The sequence below is a fragment of the Psittacula echo genome (genome assembly GCF_963264785.1).
Source record: "Psittacula echo genome assembly, chromosome: 7".
In the NCBI taxonomy this organism is placed as follows: Eukaryota; Metazoa; Chordata; class Aves; order Psittaciformes; family Psittacidae; genus Psittacula; species Psittacula echo.
Genome location: NC_137740.1, coordinates 7,503,366 through 7,520,912, shown reverse-complemented (window position 1 = coordinate 7,520,912; position 17,547 = coordinate 7,503,366). Strand labels below are relative to the sequence as shown.

The window sequence follows — 17,547 nt, the reverse complement described above, 5'->3', positions numbered from 1 at the left end:
ATCATTATTAGCACTGAGGTGCTCTGTTATACCTCCCACAGCTCAAAATCATCACTCCCTGCTGCGCAAGGTTTTATTTCTTGTTGCTAGTTACACAAAAGTTGCCCTAAAACCTGCTCCTTCTACAATTAGAACACTGCACTGCCCATTTATTAGCCAAATAATCCTTCTCTTTACTCTGTTTTAATTCTGCATAGTGATTCCGGACTGCTGGCTTAAGGATCATCACCCTGTCCAAAAAAGATTGGTGTGGTTTAATGTGTTTTAAAAGCATTAAGGAGATAGATACCTTCTTTATACACACAGAGGATTGCCTAACGCTAGCACACAAGCTCTCTGGCCATGCCTGGTGACAACATTTGTCTTTATTTTGCAGTTTCAGGGGTTTAGATACAACAACCACATTCCTAGCGCTGCACAAATCACACATTCAGTACTAGATCACCCACACACAACCAAAATCATGTCACAGTAAAGATTTCTGAAAGCAACACACAAAGGGGTCAAGCCTTCAGCACAATCAGCTCAAACTACATCAGTGTGGCTGGATTCTTCTCCAGGATATTGTGCTTTTCTCCTTAGAACTATTACACTTTGAAACACAACAGAATTACAGAAGCGTTCACTAGTGTCATGATCCAGCACACTGCAGTGCAGCGGGCAGATACTCAACTCCAGTGCCTGACATCAGAAAATCTCCTCAGCCAGAGAAGCTCATGGCCTTAAGGTAAAGCCATAAAACTTGGAAAGGTTTTCACCTTAAGACAGCAAATTTCTCTTTGAATCCACTTAATTTACATTTACAGCCACAATTCACAGTCACTTGCGGAGCTGGGATGCACAAAGGCATAACCATAAACGAAGGCGTCCAGTGAATGTGACTTCACAGGTTCACACAAGCAGTTCCTCCAGGAATTTCAGAGAAATACAAGCTCTGCGTGTGGCAGCAGTTTTACAATTTTAGAGACACTGGAAATTTAAGAATATTTTAGATATCAAGTATGAAAAATTGTTCCTCCCTTCAAAGAATGATGCAACAAGACGTCCGTGGGATAACTTCTAACAGGACGGCTTTGTTGTTTTTAATTTGCAATTATGTTTTATTAATCAATCTTCTTGCTTTTTTTAGTTGAATCTGAAACCAGAAAAAACTACCCCCCCAAACCCATCTAGCACAAAACTTAAGAAAAAATAACAAAATGCAGAAAGAAAATCTAATAATATTGGCAATAATAATTGGCACTAATCCGGCACTAATATTTGCCAACACTCATTTTGGCTGCTGATATTTTTATCTTTCTGAGACAGTGCTGTTCCAAGTTTTACATGTCAGATTATGCCTCCAACTAAGCATGCAGCAGCCAATTCCTCCTTCCCTTCACCCTGCAACAAGCTCACCGTCAAGCAGTTGATCAGAGTAGATCCAGACCTGGAAAGGTAAAACTAGAGGATACAGGAGAAAGCTGCAGGACAGTCAGCTTTTGGGCTTCTAGATGTTAAGGGGCAGCAAGGTGCCAAGCACAGCAGCACCTAAGCCCTTACTGGTGGCTGTGGGGCAGTGGGCAGGCAAGGGCAGCCCCTGGAAGGGCTCTTGCTCCTTCACCCAGCACCAGCCAAGAGCATGTGTGGCTGCAAGGCCTCCTCATCCCAGCCTGGCAGCTTTGATTCCTCTATGTGCTCGTCCTCTATTTAGAGGCCTGACACAAAATCCACTGCCCTTTTCTCTTTCCTCTCTGGAGAACCTCAAACTGTCAGACAGAAACTCACTGCTTTCAGCTCCATCATACAGATAAGCTAAGGTCCATGTCTAGAGGACAGCAGCAATGATTCAAAATATATGGACACATTCTTGTTTTATAAGAGATCTTTTCCCTCATTTTCTTTTAGACCTGGTCCCTTCTAATTGGTTTTTATGCTTCCTGCTGTTCTTGACAAAAACCTCTTTCTGCAGTAGAGGAGTTTATAATTAAAAATGCAGCATTCTCTGTGGAAGTAACATTTGCAACACTAAACAACGCTTTTTTTCCTTCAGTGTAACATTAACACAAGGTGCACTTACAATATTTATTCTGATTTTTGTTATTTAAATTATTGGATGAAGAAATATATAATATTAACACTAAAACACATTAAACAAAACATACCAGTTTCCTACAACAGAGACTTCTGCCTTTGCACTACATGATAACACAGCACTACAAACGAAATGGCAAAATGTAGTCAGGAAAGAAGGATGTGTCTCAGCGAGAAAGGTCACTAGCATGAGCAGTTCTGCTGCGAAGGGGGTGGGTTGTCTGTGAGCCGCATGCTCCTTCCTGAAGTGCCCCTGGAAGGGTCTGAATCTATACTCTCTGACATCTTCTCACAGATTATATCCACGAGACGCTCAAACACCTGCCTTACGTTGATGTTTTCTTTGGCACTGGCTTCAAAGTAGTCAAAACCTGTGAGAAAAAGTGGGAAAAATATCAATAGAGACTGATAATGGAGATGGGGTTTAAAATATTAATCCTGATATTAATCAGAATTCAGATATTGGACAATTCTTTAGCTCAGTTCATTCCCACACTCTCAATGGAGAGCAGAAATGCTTCTAAAATTTATGAAGCATCAATAAGATTCAATAAATGGATCCTTACCCTGGTAAATACATCTGCAGATGATACAGATCTGAATAACCCTCCCCTTAGGTCAGTGAACATGCCCTGGGCTGTGGCTGCTGCTGCCATACCACTAACTGGTAATGTACAAAAGGGCCTTCCTGGGCTCCACGCACCCCTCAAGGACCAGGCTTTCTCTATGAACCACTACTGCAGGCTAGCAAGAGCAGAGACCAGAAAAAGAAGCAAGGTTGTGGTTGTATTCCTTCTGCTGACCAACTTCTGCGCTTGTGAGCAAAATGCTCCATGACTTTGGTCTTGTTTATTCCCATTCTTTGCCTGCTTACATGGAAAGCTCTTCAGGGTGATTGATACTCACACTACACAGGTCATGGCAGAGCACCCATCCTGACAAGGGCTGTTCAGCACTGCTGAACTGCAAATAACATTGTGTGCCTCCTACAGAGTAATTTCAGTGTTCAGTTGGCAGCTCCTTGCTGTTGTATGAATATGGATTCTCAAACACTGACCCTTCCTGATTAAAAAAACCAAAAACCAAACAGCAAAGCTGGAGTTATGCCAGGTGGGGATGTCACAGGCATCAAGCTGCTGCTCGTTGACACCCCCTGCTATGCACGAACCAGCCTTCTCACAGCCTGAACCCTGCCTCTGCCAGCAGAAATGCACTGAGCTGTAAAGCATTTCTTAATCCTTCTAACCCCAGGGGCATCAAAGGCCAACCATCACTTACAATGGCTGTTTCTTCTGTTCTACCAGGTTATTATATTGCCAACAGCAACAGCTCAAGCACCACAGCCAGTTTATTTTGCAATAAGCTACATTCTGTTGTGCTTCATTCTGGGGATCTTGTGCATTGCACCAGTTTTCTTTGATTCTGCCACAAAGAAAGAGAAAGATAAGTCATCTTAACTGATCAGCCTGCCACTGCTGGTGGACTGAGGCACCCTGTGTGTGATAACAAGTAGGTATCTGCCCCATTCTAACACTTTTTAAGTATCATGGGACAACGGGTGAGGTGATGGTGGAGGTGTGTCCTTGTGAGTGAGCAAGTGTCCTGGGTTCAGCTGTAGCAGTCAGATGTCTGTCCCGCAGCAGGAAAGGGTTCCATCTGCCTCACCTGCTGTCTTTGATGATGGTTAAAAGCAGTTATATAAAAGGCAAAGGGAATCAGAGACCTGAACTTAGGTATTTGTCAGTCCAGCATTGGTTTAGCTTCTGCTATGGCTGAATCTGTTTGGGTTTGGTTCGTTTCAGGCCAATAACAATTTATTCATCTGATTAGGAAATCATCTCAATGATGTTAATGTCACTATACAAACAGATAACACGCTGGCGGATAACCTCTGTGTGAATCACTATGATGAAAGCTAACAGTTTAAGCTTTCAGTCAATAGTCAGTTAAAGAGATTCTTCCCACCTACCACACTAAGTAATTTCAGATAATGCTGTACACATTAGCACAGTTAGTGTAAGGAAAATCTGACTGACAAACCCAGATATATTTTTCAGCCCTTTTAAAAAGAGCATTCAGTATTTTGGGAGGCTACAGAGAGGAGGACCAAGGCAGAACTGCCCAAAGGCACAGTCAGGTTTCGTTTTGCTCTGCACTGGGTATGTTTCTCCAGGGTGAGCTGAACAAGCATGAGGACAGGTCTGGAGCAGAACTGGGGATTCTTCAGCAGAACAGTTTCCTACTGATGGAGTCAGTTGCTATGGTAACTCTGTGCTCATGTCGGTTCTGAGGTGTCCCAAACGTAAAGGATTCAGATTCTGGATGCCAGACTTGTGTTTGCACAGATTTTGGGGGGAGAAAAAACATTAGAAGTCCAAATAGTAGTGGAAGATCCAGTAAAACTCTCTATTTGCTGTTACATTGTTCTGGACAAATTTTCAATCACTAACAGTGTGATTACTCTTGCAAAATACGTGGGCACACATGGCATTAACAATGGTTTTGAAAGTCTGCAGGCCAGGAACAGAATTTATTCATATTCACATTTTCAAAAGCAAATTAAATCCCGATGTGTAAAAAAGAGCCTACAACTGATTTTGCAAACTAACCATGTCTTTGCTTTGCTAGTCCTAGATGTAAAGAATTATTATTACAATAATATTAATAATGGGAAATTAGAGAGTTTAGTTTGATATTTGGTCATAAATAGCACCTCTTTGTGCTTAGCATATGTAGAATTTACACTTGAAGGCTCTAATCCTGCAGGTCTTTACAGACATGCTTCTTTTCTTTGCATGTGAAACATGAAAGAATAACCTGATTGCTCCTAACTCTTTGGAACAGTGACCATCTTTCTTCATATCACACAGGTTCCTATCACAGAGCCATACTTTATATTCATCTATGAGGAGGGTTTCTATAGCTTCCCTTCATTAAATAAAAAAGCAACAACCAAAACCCAAACCAAACCAATCAAACCAACAATTACAAACCCCTCAACTAATAAATATTCATTACCTAAGATTTAACCATAACTGGCAATTTGATCAAGGTCACACACTGAACTTCAACAATGGATTCAGTGTGTACTGGAACTCCAGTACCCCCAGTTTATATTCTACATGTATATAGAATATATTCTGTACCCTCCAATTACTGCTCAGGAATTGAAGACAATATAGGATTTTATAAATTCGAGATGATGGTGATTCCTTTGGGTCTGATAAGAATCTCAGCTCTTAAAAGCTAGACAGATATTTACAGTATGCCCACTGTCTTGGCTGTAGCTGAATTAAGTTCAACAGGACTAACTTGCAACAGTATAGTTAAAGCTTAACACAGAAGCCCATATTCCATATTGAAAAGATCATATATTCTGTAATATATAACAAAAATTATAAATAAGATTAATTTCTTTTGCTGTTCGTTCTTAAATTTTCATTGCAAATGGACGTTCTGCTTTTTCTATCCCACATCAATAACGTAATGTCTTTTTCCTACCCAGATAGAGAAGCGTGGTACATTGTACTCAGCTCTACAGTTCTGATGTGTAAACTTCTTTTTTCATTGTTTAGTTGCAAAAATAAACGAATTTGTTGTACAAAAATCAATGCTTGCATTCTGAAAATTATTATGTGGCACTTGGAGACCTGGAGACAGGATTATGTTTATGAAAACTTTTTCTCTTTTAATTCTGTGAGCTAATAAAAGCTGCTCACAAACTTTGTCTTCCTTACATCCTTAGAAACTAGCTTGATAGAGCAACATTACAAGAAGGTGTTATTCAGCACTAAGCAAGTAACCTATGGACTTAGAATATATTATGTTTCTTAGTTGTGATACCATATGTTATGTTTCTTAGTTGTGATACCATCATTAAAGTATTGATTCTGGAAGGTCTTTTTATCATACACAGTATAAAGAAGCAAAGGGAAAAGAGTAGAAAGCAGAGCTGTGATATGTACCTAGCTGATCTGCCAGATTTTTACCCTTCTCTACAGGTACAATTCTCTCATCCTCCATGTCACATTTGTTTCCCACCAGGATCACTTGTGCATTGTCCCAGGAGTAAGTCTTGATTTGGGTGGCCCTGCAGGAGGTCAAAAAAGAGTGTTATGTTCCACCAGCTATGCCAAAATACAATCATATATCAAGTATAAAAACAAGTACTATTAATGACAACATCAGCATCCAAGACTGTGTTGGTTAAAAGACAAATGACCAATCTTACACATAAAGCAAGACTGCAAACTATGTCATTTATAGAACCATTCTATTTTACTACTCCTTAACTTCATGTGACAACAAAGTTTCTTGTTAAGGCTTTGCAAGTGTTTTAAAATCATAAGATCCAGACTTACTGAAAAGCTGAACTTAGTGATTTCTGAAGTCTAGGGACAAAAAAAAGCTTATTCTCCTTCAGCTGTAACCTGTCAGGGGAGTTACAATCAATTACACCTCTTAAGGATATTGTCCCTATAGAGAAAACCATACGATAGATACACATTTCATGCTAGATTTACAACCTCTTATAAAACACATAACAACAATCATAGAATGGTTTGGGTTGGAAGGGACCTTAAAGCTCATCCAGTTCCAACCCCCTGCCATGGGCAGGAACACCTTCCACTAGAGCAGGGAGCAGACAAATAAAATGCTCTTTAGCTGCAGTTTTAGTGACACCATAAGAAATTGTGTTTTGAGAGTCAAACAGATGGAAGCATCAAGTCACCTTGGCTTGAACAGGAAAACTTGTTCACAGAGACTGAAACTGCATAGCAACATGGAAACAATTGCTAAAGAGAAACAGAAATGTACCACATCAGGAAGGTACGGGATGAAGGTAAGGCTCTGTGAGCTGATATTTGAACCCAGCAGGATTAAGTGATACCTAAGGCAGGAAACAGCAGATGCAATGACAGACGGCAGGTATCGGACAAACACTAATTTCAGCAACAGAGGGATCAGGTGAGTGGACGCGTAAGCAGGAGCACTGGGATGAACTTAAAGCCTCTAAAGCTCTCTGTAGCTCGTACGCTGAAACCAGAGTGGAGCTAGCTGTGGATCCAAGGAGTCCTGGCAGTGTTCAAGGCTAGGCTGCACAGAGCCTTGGGTGACATGGTCTAGTGTGAGAAGTCCCTGCCCATGGCAGGGGGGTTGGAACTGGATGATCTTAAGGTCCTTTCCAACCCTAACTATTCTATGGTTCTACAAGTCTGACCTTATATTTGACCACTTCATAGTTTTTCTATGACAAAACAGCAGATTTTTGTTCTGTTCATCCTGAGGGGCTGGTCCTTTCCCATCATCCTTGCAGAGGTGTCACAGAGCCAGCACAGAACAGTATTAGCTTGGTAGCATTCAACTTTTTCAGACAGGCCCAACCTGTTTTACCTTCACTAAGCCAGCTCTATCTTTTAAGCCTCCCTCCTTCCCAAAGGTAATTAGGCTGCTCTGCCAGAAGCAATTCATTCTTTCCCTCCTTCACTTCCTCCAGCCCCTAACTCACCTTCCCACTCTGCCCCAGCTCATCACTCCTCCATCCAGGATACTATAGTTTCAGGCAAACCCATTTCCCAGGAGAGCCAGGAATCCCCCTCATATTTTCACTTCTCTCTAGTTTGCTTGAACTCCCTTAACAATAAAGCACTCGATTCCTTCTCTTTTGAATTAGCAGCAGCCTCCAGCTCTGATCTGCTAAGGATAATTTTTAATTAATTTGAGCTGCTTACTTGCCTTTTCCACAGATATCTATGGAAAAGGGAGTCATCTCACTGTGCAACTTGCCATTAAGCAGGAGCCATTTTGGATTGCACTGGAAAACATAAACCCAAACCCCATTGCACAAACCCAGACTCACACTGCAGCGTGCAAAAATAAACCAAGCCTTTGTGCAATGAAACTTTGTACTCTTCTTAGCATCCTCCTGGAAAGGCGCTCACTCAATCCCAATTTTGGCTCCTCCGCTTTCACCCTTCTGAGTGCTCCCATGTAGACAAGCCCCCAGAGAGCTAATATGAGTCTGTGATGAGTTTATGCAGTACTCTGGGGTTTCTCAAAGCTCATCACAGAACGGGTGAGCCCAGTCTCCCTCCATAAGCGATACAGAGAAAGAAAGTCTCTCCAGCTTCCATTTAAAACACTTATATCCAGGCTCCTCTTCTGACTCTCAGTCCTCTCTCTGGATTCATCTCAGTCCATGAGGGGTTATATGGGGACACACTGCCAAATCTTAGCTATTTAAACAGAGTTACTTAGATAATTAGAAAGAAGACAAAAACCCATGAAGGATCGCCAACAAAAACTCATCCTTCTCCTTGTCCGTATAAGTTAGTGAAAAACCTCTCACAGAACACTGACATTTTACACTTACTAGGAATAAAATCTAAACAAAGTTATAGAATCACAAAATCACAGACTGGTTTGTGTTGGAAGGGACCTTAAAGCTCATCCAGCTCCAACCCCTGCCATGGACAGGGACACCTTCCACTAGAGCAGGGTGCTCCAAGCCCCTGTGTCCAACCTGGCCTTGAACACTGCCAGGGATGAGGCAGCCACAGCTTCTCTGGGCAACCTGTGCCAGCGCCTCAGCACCCTCACAGGGAAGAACTTCTGCCTTGTATCCAACCTGAACTTCCCCTGTTTAAATTTAAACCCATTACCGCTTGTTCCTATGGCTACAGTCCCTGATGAAAAGTCTCTTTTAGGTATCCTATGAAGATGAATGTCTAAAAGAAACCCTGATCCCCATACCAAAAGAAAGGCAGCAAATTTCCAGAAGCTTCTAGAAAGGTAAACAAACAAACAAACAGCAAGGCTTGTGCAATTAAGATGTTACAACAACCATCAGGGCAGTCCAATATACACACTGGAGAAAACATGTTTCTGTGACACAACAACAATGCTGTGCTTTATTTGTGCTGAATTCCCCAAACTGACGATAAAGGATGGGGTTTACGCTTCACACTTAGAAGAAAAACAGTCTCAGGTTCACAGCTCCATGGGGATATCAACAACCTAATTTGGAGGTCAGACTGAAAGATAAATAAAGCTGATGATATGTGAACCCAACTGTCTCTTAAATCAAAGCTATATTTAACCAATTTTTCCTTCCCTCCTATGAAATTGTCCAGGTTGTCCAAAGCAAGAGTTTCCATAATATTTTCTATTTACTTGACAGTATAAAATATTGAGTATATCCTAGTTTCAGTACAGTTTCAAATGAGGTATAAACCGCTGATTTATCTGCACACAGAACTATTAAGCTAGTGTCAAATAGTAACTGTCAAAGGAGCCTACTAAAAAGAAAGATATCTAGAAAGCCAGGAAAACTCATTTAACCATTTCACTCACCTACAGGATATGCATCTTATTTAAATAAGATCAATTACTTTCAAATATAAGGTAAAACCCATCTTTGCTTTTGCCCATTTATGGTTTTTCTTGTAAAATAACCTGACTGTGCTCTTTGTCACACTGCAGCACGGAAAGTCACTTGTTTAATCTTTTAAGGCTTCTCGTACAATCTGTTGTACCTTTACCGTTCAAGGAGCAAGAGAATAGGTCATGTTCTAGATATTCCCAAATGCATTTAAATCATGTATCTTACTTTTTCTCAGCTGCTTTAAGATAATTATTCATGGGAATTAATAATGAATAATGATCCATGTGAATGAAAGAAAGACCGTACCTCACATTCATATACTACCTGGAGAACTTGTCTGAATACCTGATATACAGCCATGATCCTCCTCATTCTGGAGACAGAATGTCTTTACTTGGTTTAGAAGTATTTCTGGAGTGACACAAAGCAAACCAGAATCCTCTTTAGGACATCCACCCATATGGAAAGCGTGGTAAAAAGATCACCTAAGGAAGACTTCATAGGGCAGACTGGGAGAGAGAGTGTCATTTCCCTTGTGGGCAGGTCAGGAGGCTGTTAAAACAGCCACATGCCAATGAGCCAGAGCAGAGAGGTAAAGTGCACCACATACATGGGAGACAATCTTAGAGAGGATGTTGGAGCTTTGTGAAAGGGCTTGGAGAATAATAAAGCACAACCTGCTATGGGAATTTGCCATCTAGAGGGAGGATATGAGCTCTAAGATGCTGGAGTGGTCTAGAAGGAAAAAGACTTCTTTGTTACGGATTTGACTTTGCTCAAGGCCACCTTCCCACAATTTCAGTGTAGTTATGAAGAGGAATTCTGAGATCTATGCCCACCCCTACGTGTTCAACAGAAGTTAAGAGTTTGACATGGGCAAGAGCTTACTTGGAGTGCTAGGTCTCTGGTTCAGCTGTTTATTCATGCTTTTGTCTTGTTTTCTGCAGGGAACTCTGCAGGAAGAGACGGCACAAGAGAAAGCAATGAGATGGGCTGAGACTCATGTTGGCCGCCTGCTTACACAGCATCTTAAAAACTCAATCACTAAGGAACAGTAGGCAGGGCATCAGCAGGAATTAACAGGCTTCAGGACTGAGGAATATCCTAGTGTAAAACACATAGATGATACCATACACAACTTGACCCATTCCAAGATTTCGTGAATAGATACAGTTTTAGGACTGAGGAATTGTGTTCAGCCAATGAGAATGGACTGAGATGGATAGCAGCCAAAGTTAGTAGAAGGGGCATCACTTCATATTTTACTAGCTGATGATCTTCTTGAGGTGTCATCCTAAGCCTGATTGTATTTATTCTATGAACCCAGCCCCATGATCACAGGGCAAGGGGCTTACTCATCTTTTATGCCAGAGAAACCCTCAAATTCCATCCACACATGCTATTTTAGGAATAACTGGGAAGGATAACAAGTTCCTTACTGGGTTTGCTTCAACATTAACTGAGTAATGCTGATGTATTCTCGATGACTAAAAGGTCAGCCCATCTGCTGCATCATGCTGCATTTATGACAAAATATTCAACTTATCAGTATTCTTCATTTATTGTAGCTGGATACGGAAAAATGCATCATTAGCCAGCTGGGATAGCAGAACACTTAAAAGAGAGAGGATGTGTAGCATTAATTGCCATAATTTCGGGAAGCTTGCAGGATACAAGATGACCTAGGATGAGCTTGGCTCTTAGCTTTTGCATATATTGCATGTGTTTGCCCCACTGGACTTCAGTGAGGGTTGAAGTATGCTCTCAGAAATAGTGTGGTTTGTTGTAGCCCCACCTAAAGCTCTGTAAGCAGAGAGACAACTCGCTTTTCAGGCCACACACCTTCCAAGCAAGGTAAAGAGCAGCTTACAACTTTGACATTGTGGCTGTGAGCTTCCCCCCACCTCCAGCCTGACTCTGCTCAAGTGATAACCACCAGTGGTGGTGGTAACGGATGCGTCTGGTTGTGATGGCTACATCAGACTCAAAGTGGATTAAAGGGGGACAGATAACAGCTCAATAGACAAGGGATAATCTGAGCAAGTGTGCACACACACCTCTCAACCATAGCGCTGGTCAAGGCTTGATACAAGCCAAGTTTGGAAAAGAAACCCCCTAACTTCTGTAGCTGGTAAGCAGATACACCTATGAGTCAATTATCTTACTCTTATGGAGTAAGAGGCCCATTGAGCTCTCCTGCACAGCAACCCTCCTGCACTGGCCTGTACATCCATGTTTCCCCTCAAGTAGGAACATCTCACAAGGTTGCTCCTTGAGTTTCAGAGATTCCTTGCTGCAACAGATTCTCAGCAAGTGATTAATAGCATGCTAAAGGTTGAAATCTTAGCTAGGTAGTATAAGTGACTAATTGTGCATATAAAATCCTTTAGACATATACCATAGACCAAGTCTGGGACTAAGCTGGGATACAGGCACACCTAGACTCCTCTCTGAGGAGTTTAGCAAGCAAGGGGCTTCCTTCTGAACCTCAGGACTCAACAGGAAAGTCTCCTTGATGATTTTGTCTGACCCTGTCCTCTGTGCAGTAAACTGCCCTGTTTTTATCATTTGGCATGCTTCTGACTTGCACTGGACCTGAAGAATGCACCAGGCTGATGAAGATAAAGACTCTGAGCTGAACGAACTCAAGTAGCAGACACCATAATTTTCCATGGAGAGTATAGCTCCTGATTGAAGACCAGATCCAGTATAACGTTCTTTTGAAGCATAACTGCATCACCCAGAATGGTGAAAACCACCCAAAAAATCCTACCTACTCACTATGCCAGCAAATGGCAGGGGCTGATACAGCAGCACCAGGCAAAAAGCTTTTGTTTCCATTTCTTGTCCCTTTGGAAGTTAGGAAAGCAATTTTGCAGACTGGGGAAAGAAAACCACCTCTTAGTTGTACCGCCACTAGAGGACTCTGCTGGCACAGCGATGCTGGCTCTGCTACAGCCCTCTTCTGTGGACAAGCTTCAGAACGGGAGAAAAAGCCCGATTTTATCCACCCCACTACATGATTTGGGCTCCGAATCTTTCAACTGGTTGGAAGGATTCCTAACATACAGAGTACAAATAAATTGATGGTTCACCTTTGGCTGACAAGGTGCTGTTAGAAAACATATTCATGCAGCCCCCGTGGCACGGGAAGACATGAAGTCAAATAGACAAAGCTGACCTTTCCCAATTCTTGCTCTTTCAGCACTGCCTTTGATGGAATGGAGCTTAGACCACTTCCAATACTTCAGCTTAAACTTCACCTGTACTAACTTCAAAATAGCATCAGCTCAGAGATTGAGATTTGCTATTTTGGGCTATGTTACGACTGGTAAGTAAAATTTATCAGAGCAGAACTGACAGACGGAGGTAGATGAACTGTGTGCTCGTATATATCTCATTTCACCAGGTAGCCAAGCTGAAAATATTTAGTTTAGTGAAAGATACTGCCCTAGCTCGCATACCTGCACTTCTACAGGAAAAATCCCCATGCAGACACATAAAGCAGGAAAAGCTTCACCTGAGCTTGACGGCCAATATGCCACATGGAGGAACCTGGGTTGGGCAAAACCTGTGGGTTTGTGTTTTCAGCAAGGAAAAAAATTATTCCCCTGTCATTAGCTGGTGAAGGACATCTCAGGGAAGGTGCTGCTGCTCACCTCCTGCAGCACAGTGTCATGGTACTGGAGATGAGGTGAGAGTGGTGACTACCTCCTTAGATGTGATGATCCGGACCATCTGCTTCAGTGGACAGCAAGAATAAATAATGGGCAGCCTTGGGAGAAGGCCAAATTACTATCAGCAACAAACCACACTGCTGTGGTTTCTGAGTCACAACCTAGATTAGGGGATACAGAATAGGTGTTCAACAAAAAGCCAAACTGAGCTGGATGCTAAGAGCCAGTGCCATAGCCAGCATGTATCACATGCTCCTGGTGGGTCACAGAGATCACTGCAAATCGACCTACCGAACTTGGGAGATTACATTAACTGCTGCATCACCTTTCTTTGCATGCTGACCATATCCTACCAGCAACAGGATTACAACTTTGGGGGAAAACAGAGGGATACTACTTCTGAGGATAAATGCAGCCTTTCCCCTGCCTCCCCATGCACTGTATTTCCTCCACAAACTCTGGTGTCACTTTCTGAGGATGCCATGTCAGAACACAAGATCCAGCAACAGGGTCCAGCCTTCTGCTTATCCATGCTGTGCCCACAGCAACTGCCTCACAGCAGCAGCTCAGGTGTCTTCACCTCAGGCACTGTGCTGGATTCTATCACCTACCTCCAAGGAGGCTGCAGGCACTACCCATGACCACGGCAATAACATGCTCTGGCTCTTCTGGCAAGACCACTTACTCTTCCTGCTCTGTACATGTACTTGTCCAGAAGGCAGGAGAGCAGGAAGGAGGTCTGGGCCGCAGCTCTGCTTCCAAAATCACATCAGTGTGGAGTGAGGTGAGACAGTTCTTCCCAAGGAAGAAGAGAGGTGGCATGAGTTATCAGGGGACCTCCAGGTGGGGAAGGGGAAGGGCACACTAAATGCTAAGTAGACCAGCCTGTACCAGTGCAGTACCAATGAAGCTTTGGTACTGCCATGGACTTTTTAAAGCAACTGACCTGATGCTTTCTTCTTTCATTGTAAACCATAAATATTTCCTTGCTTTCTGCCACCAGGAAGTGCAGAAATCATTTTCTGGTGTTTCTGCCTGAATTCAGTGGAGCCAGAGGAGCTTGCAACAGCGAGAAGCCATTTCTTACCTAATTTTAGGGCTAAGCCCCCACTCTTCACATTTAATAGGTAACTCCTTCTCCCTCATCCCACCATTCCTCACCGAACACTGCCTTACTGAGCAGTTCAGCTGCTTTCTGTAGTCAGTGGTGACAGCCTGGCTGCCAAGGGGTACGCTTGCTTTCTGTCCTAGGCCTTGTTCTTCCTCCTGTTATTACCACTACAACTAATTCAAACTTCACAACTTTTAAATGGATAAAGTTAGATTTTTACTTATCTTGAGCTAGGCAAGGTGGATAATGTTCCATGTGTCTACCCTTGGAGAAAAACAACCCAAAATCCAAACAAACCAAACAACCACCAAACCCTTTTTCATGGCAGTTTGAAAAGATTTAGCCCTATTAGATTTTAAATGAGATTTGACTCTAACAGCCACTGCTACACCGGATTGTTTTAGCAGCACAGAAAACCTCCCAACCCCAGATAATGCATTAAAGGATTCATTTCTTTGGAACAAATTAAAACTTTTCAAAGCCACTAGGTTTTAATTATAACTTCTTCATTAAAGTGAACCTGTGGAACATTTTCTAGAGGAGAGTTTAAAACCCAAGTTATTTATCCCAGAGTTCAGATGAAGAAAGGACAGGGTGATGCAAAGTACTGTGGAGGATGGCATGTTTGATGTTCTCAACAAACAAGCTGTGAGGAAAGAATTGGCCAAAAACCAAACCAACCCAAATCCAGCAATATTTCATACCAGTCCTGCACTGCATTGAAGGAGTCTTCACTGGTGATATCATACATGAGGACGAAGCCCATAGCTCCTCGGTAGTAGGCAGTAGTGATGGTCCTGTATCTTTCTTGTCCGGCTGTATCCTGGAACAGAAAGGAATATTTAGGGTTTAACACTCCAATTCTCAGAAACAGGAGGAGTTGTAGTGAGGTCCTGTGTCTAAAATAAGGCAACCACTTCTTGTTGTTATACATTTTAAAACCCTCATTTGCTCCCATCTGAAATGAACTGTCCTTACATTTTAGCATTAATTAGGCTTTCGCATAAACCGTGATTTCTTAAATGCATTTTGACACATGTTCTATTAAAAAAATACCAAAGATGTCAACCCTTTAATTGCTCTTCTCTGCCTCAGCCTCAAGGCAATAATAAAACGTTAGCAGAGTTCACTGAGAGCTGACACTTCAAAGCAGAGGCAATAGAAAACAGCCCACTACTGTAGTAGGCAAAAAGGCATTTACATGTTGCAATTTAGCATTGCAGGCAGGAAAATGTCCTTGAGCAGATATTGCAGGTGACTCTTACCTGAGGTTAAAGACAACAATTAAAGACTTGATGCAATGAAAATTACTCTACAAAGTGAATTTAACATGGAATATCCCACTCATGATGTCTGAGGTGCATGTACTAATCTGGGATTTACTAATAAGTTCCATATAATTCTGTTTGTCTGTAGAGTGCTGTAGAACACCTCTACCTGCAGTTGTCATTTTTATGTTCAGTCTGGCAGCATAAAGGTGAAATGGTGACATATACAACAGAAGACTTGTGACAGCTGGAAAACATGTCAAATACCATCTGTTGGATGCCAGCAACATTTACTCCTCACATTCCAGCTGCCGGCTCTTAAGCTGAGGAGTGTTTCTACATCAGATCAACAGTCCTGCATCCAATTTGTTCCCTTTGGACCTGCCTTCTGAACCAAGAAGAGTTGTGTGCTGAACGTCTCTCTCATTCCGGAAGTATCTATTATTTGAACAAACACATTTCATCTATGTTTTGACAAATGGCAACTCTGTGAAAGAGCTGCAGGGAGGCAAAAGGCTTTACTTTTAAAGCTCAAGTTCACCATAAGGTGTTGACTGCTAGTTCCTCTTATGGGTTAGCAGTTCTGAAATGAATGCTCCTCTAGTCCTCACAAAACCCACACTTAAGAAAGCATTTACTGCCACTGGTTTAAAATGTGATGATTAAGGTTTCTCTTCTCTAGAGAAAAAGGTCCTGAAGGACTTACCTATTTCATAGCTAGTTGGAAGAGTAAAATAAACCCATGTAAAGCACTCTTGCCAGAGTATTGAGACAGTTTCTGATCAGACATAGCACATCACCAGAGCCCCAGAAACCACACAACGTGCAGTGGGTCGGAAACTACTCAGCTTTAAAACCCTTCTGTTCATCATTCCCATACATGCAGCTTTGTTTTTGCTGCATGCAGGAGACAGTGTCAGCCCTTCCAGAACACATGCTAGCCAGGCTATGAAAGAGGAAAAACAACAACGATTGCCTGTTGTTCTGCACCAGAATATCACAGAGGCTCTCTGTAGGGGGAAAGTGCTTGTAAATAAGCTCCCTGCAGCTTCCTTAAAGACACTGCCTATTGCGCTACTGTGAGACCATCCACAGCTGTAACACACTGCGAATTTCCCAGGGAGAAATTATGCAGCAGGAATCTTGCTGTTTCTCCACCAGTCCTCTGGAAAAAAGAAGGGATTTTTCCTTGAAACTTGTGCATTTATTTCAAGGCAGGGCAGTCCATTGGCTGATCACGGCAAAGCGTTGCACACTGGCTGAGAAATAGTTCTGTTCCCTCCTGACAAGAAGTACCAGAATGAGGTGGACTACACCTTGCAGCCTGAGTGACCAGCTCTTCTCCTACCATGATAAATCCATCACAGAGCACTCTCGTATTTATTGACGCCACATCCTTGCTTAGCTGCTGAACAGCTAAACCAGCCATGACAACTAGATCCCAACTATAATTCTTCAAGTGGGGAAGGTCTCAGTAGCAATAGTATTGCTCTGTTTATTCAGACACGATAATTGCTTTATTTTAGCCTGATTTCCCAATGACACAAGGCTTATTGAATCATCAGTCTTCACACATGCATGTGTACATGCTCATAATATTTGACTGAAAGGAAACACTCTCAAAGGTACATTCTTACAAATGTCATGAAAATAGCTGGTAAGGTGAAGAGAGACTTTAAGCAAGACTTTTATCCCTTAGCAAGCTGGGTAAAAAAGCTTAGTTCAATGCTTATCTTCTTCCAACACCAAAAGATCCACAGGAGAGAGGCTTTCTTCATGCCTCATTAGGAAAAAGACCTAAATCAGTATTATTAACTTCTCAGATCCTGCAACCAACAGAAAGAAACACATCCATAGGAAGTCAGGCTTCTTCAGTTCTCATGCTAAAAGCATCATTGTTTTACACCTACATTGCCAGGATCTCCCAAATCTCATCTTCGGTTTTCTATTGTGTGTTTAACTAGTTCTCATTTTGGCTTAGGGTATGGGGCTGTGACCAAGCAGTAAGCAACAGCAAGGCACATTGTCGAGCTA

At 42.2% G+C, this 17,547-nt stretch overlaps 1 protein-coding gene across 1 annotated transcript in view; it reads right to left on the bottom strand.

Annotated features, from left to right (window-relative positions):
- Positions 1-286: 286 nt before the first annotated feature.
- The window catches only part of RAB3B (RAB3B, member RAS oncogene family), a gene marked incomplete at its 5' end in the record, with an annotated part of 54,820 nt that continues 37,559 nt past the window's right edge, over positions 287-17,547 (bottom strand). The window contains 3 exons of the mRNA XM_080623352.1: positions 287-2,444; positions 6,039-6,163; positions 14,950-15,068. Of these exons, the coding sequence (XP_080479478.1) occupies positions 2,257-2,444; positions 6,039-6,163; positions 14,950-15,068 (432 nt within the window). The 3' untranslated portion in view covers positions 287-2,256. The remainder of the gene's footprint in view (positions 2,445-6,038; positions 6,164-14,949; positions 15,069-17,547) is intronic.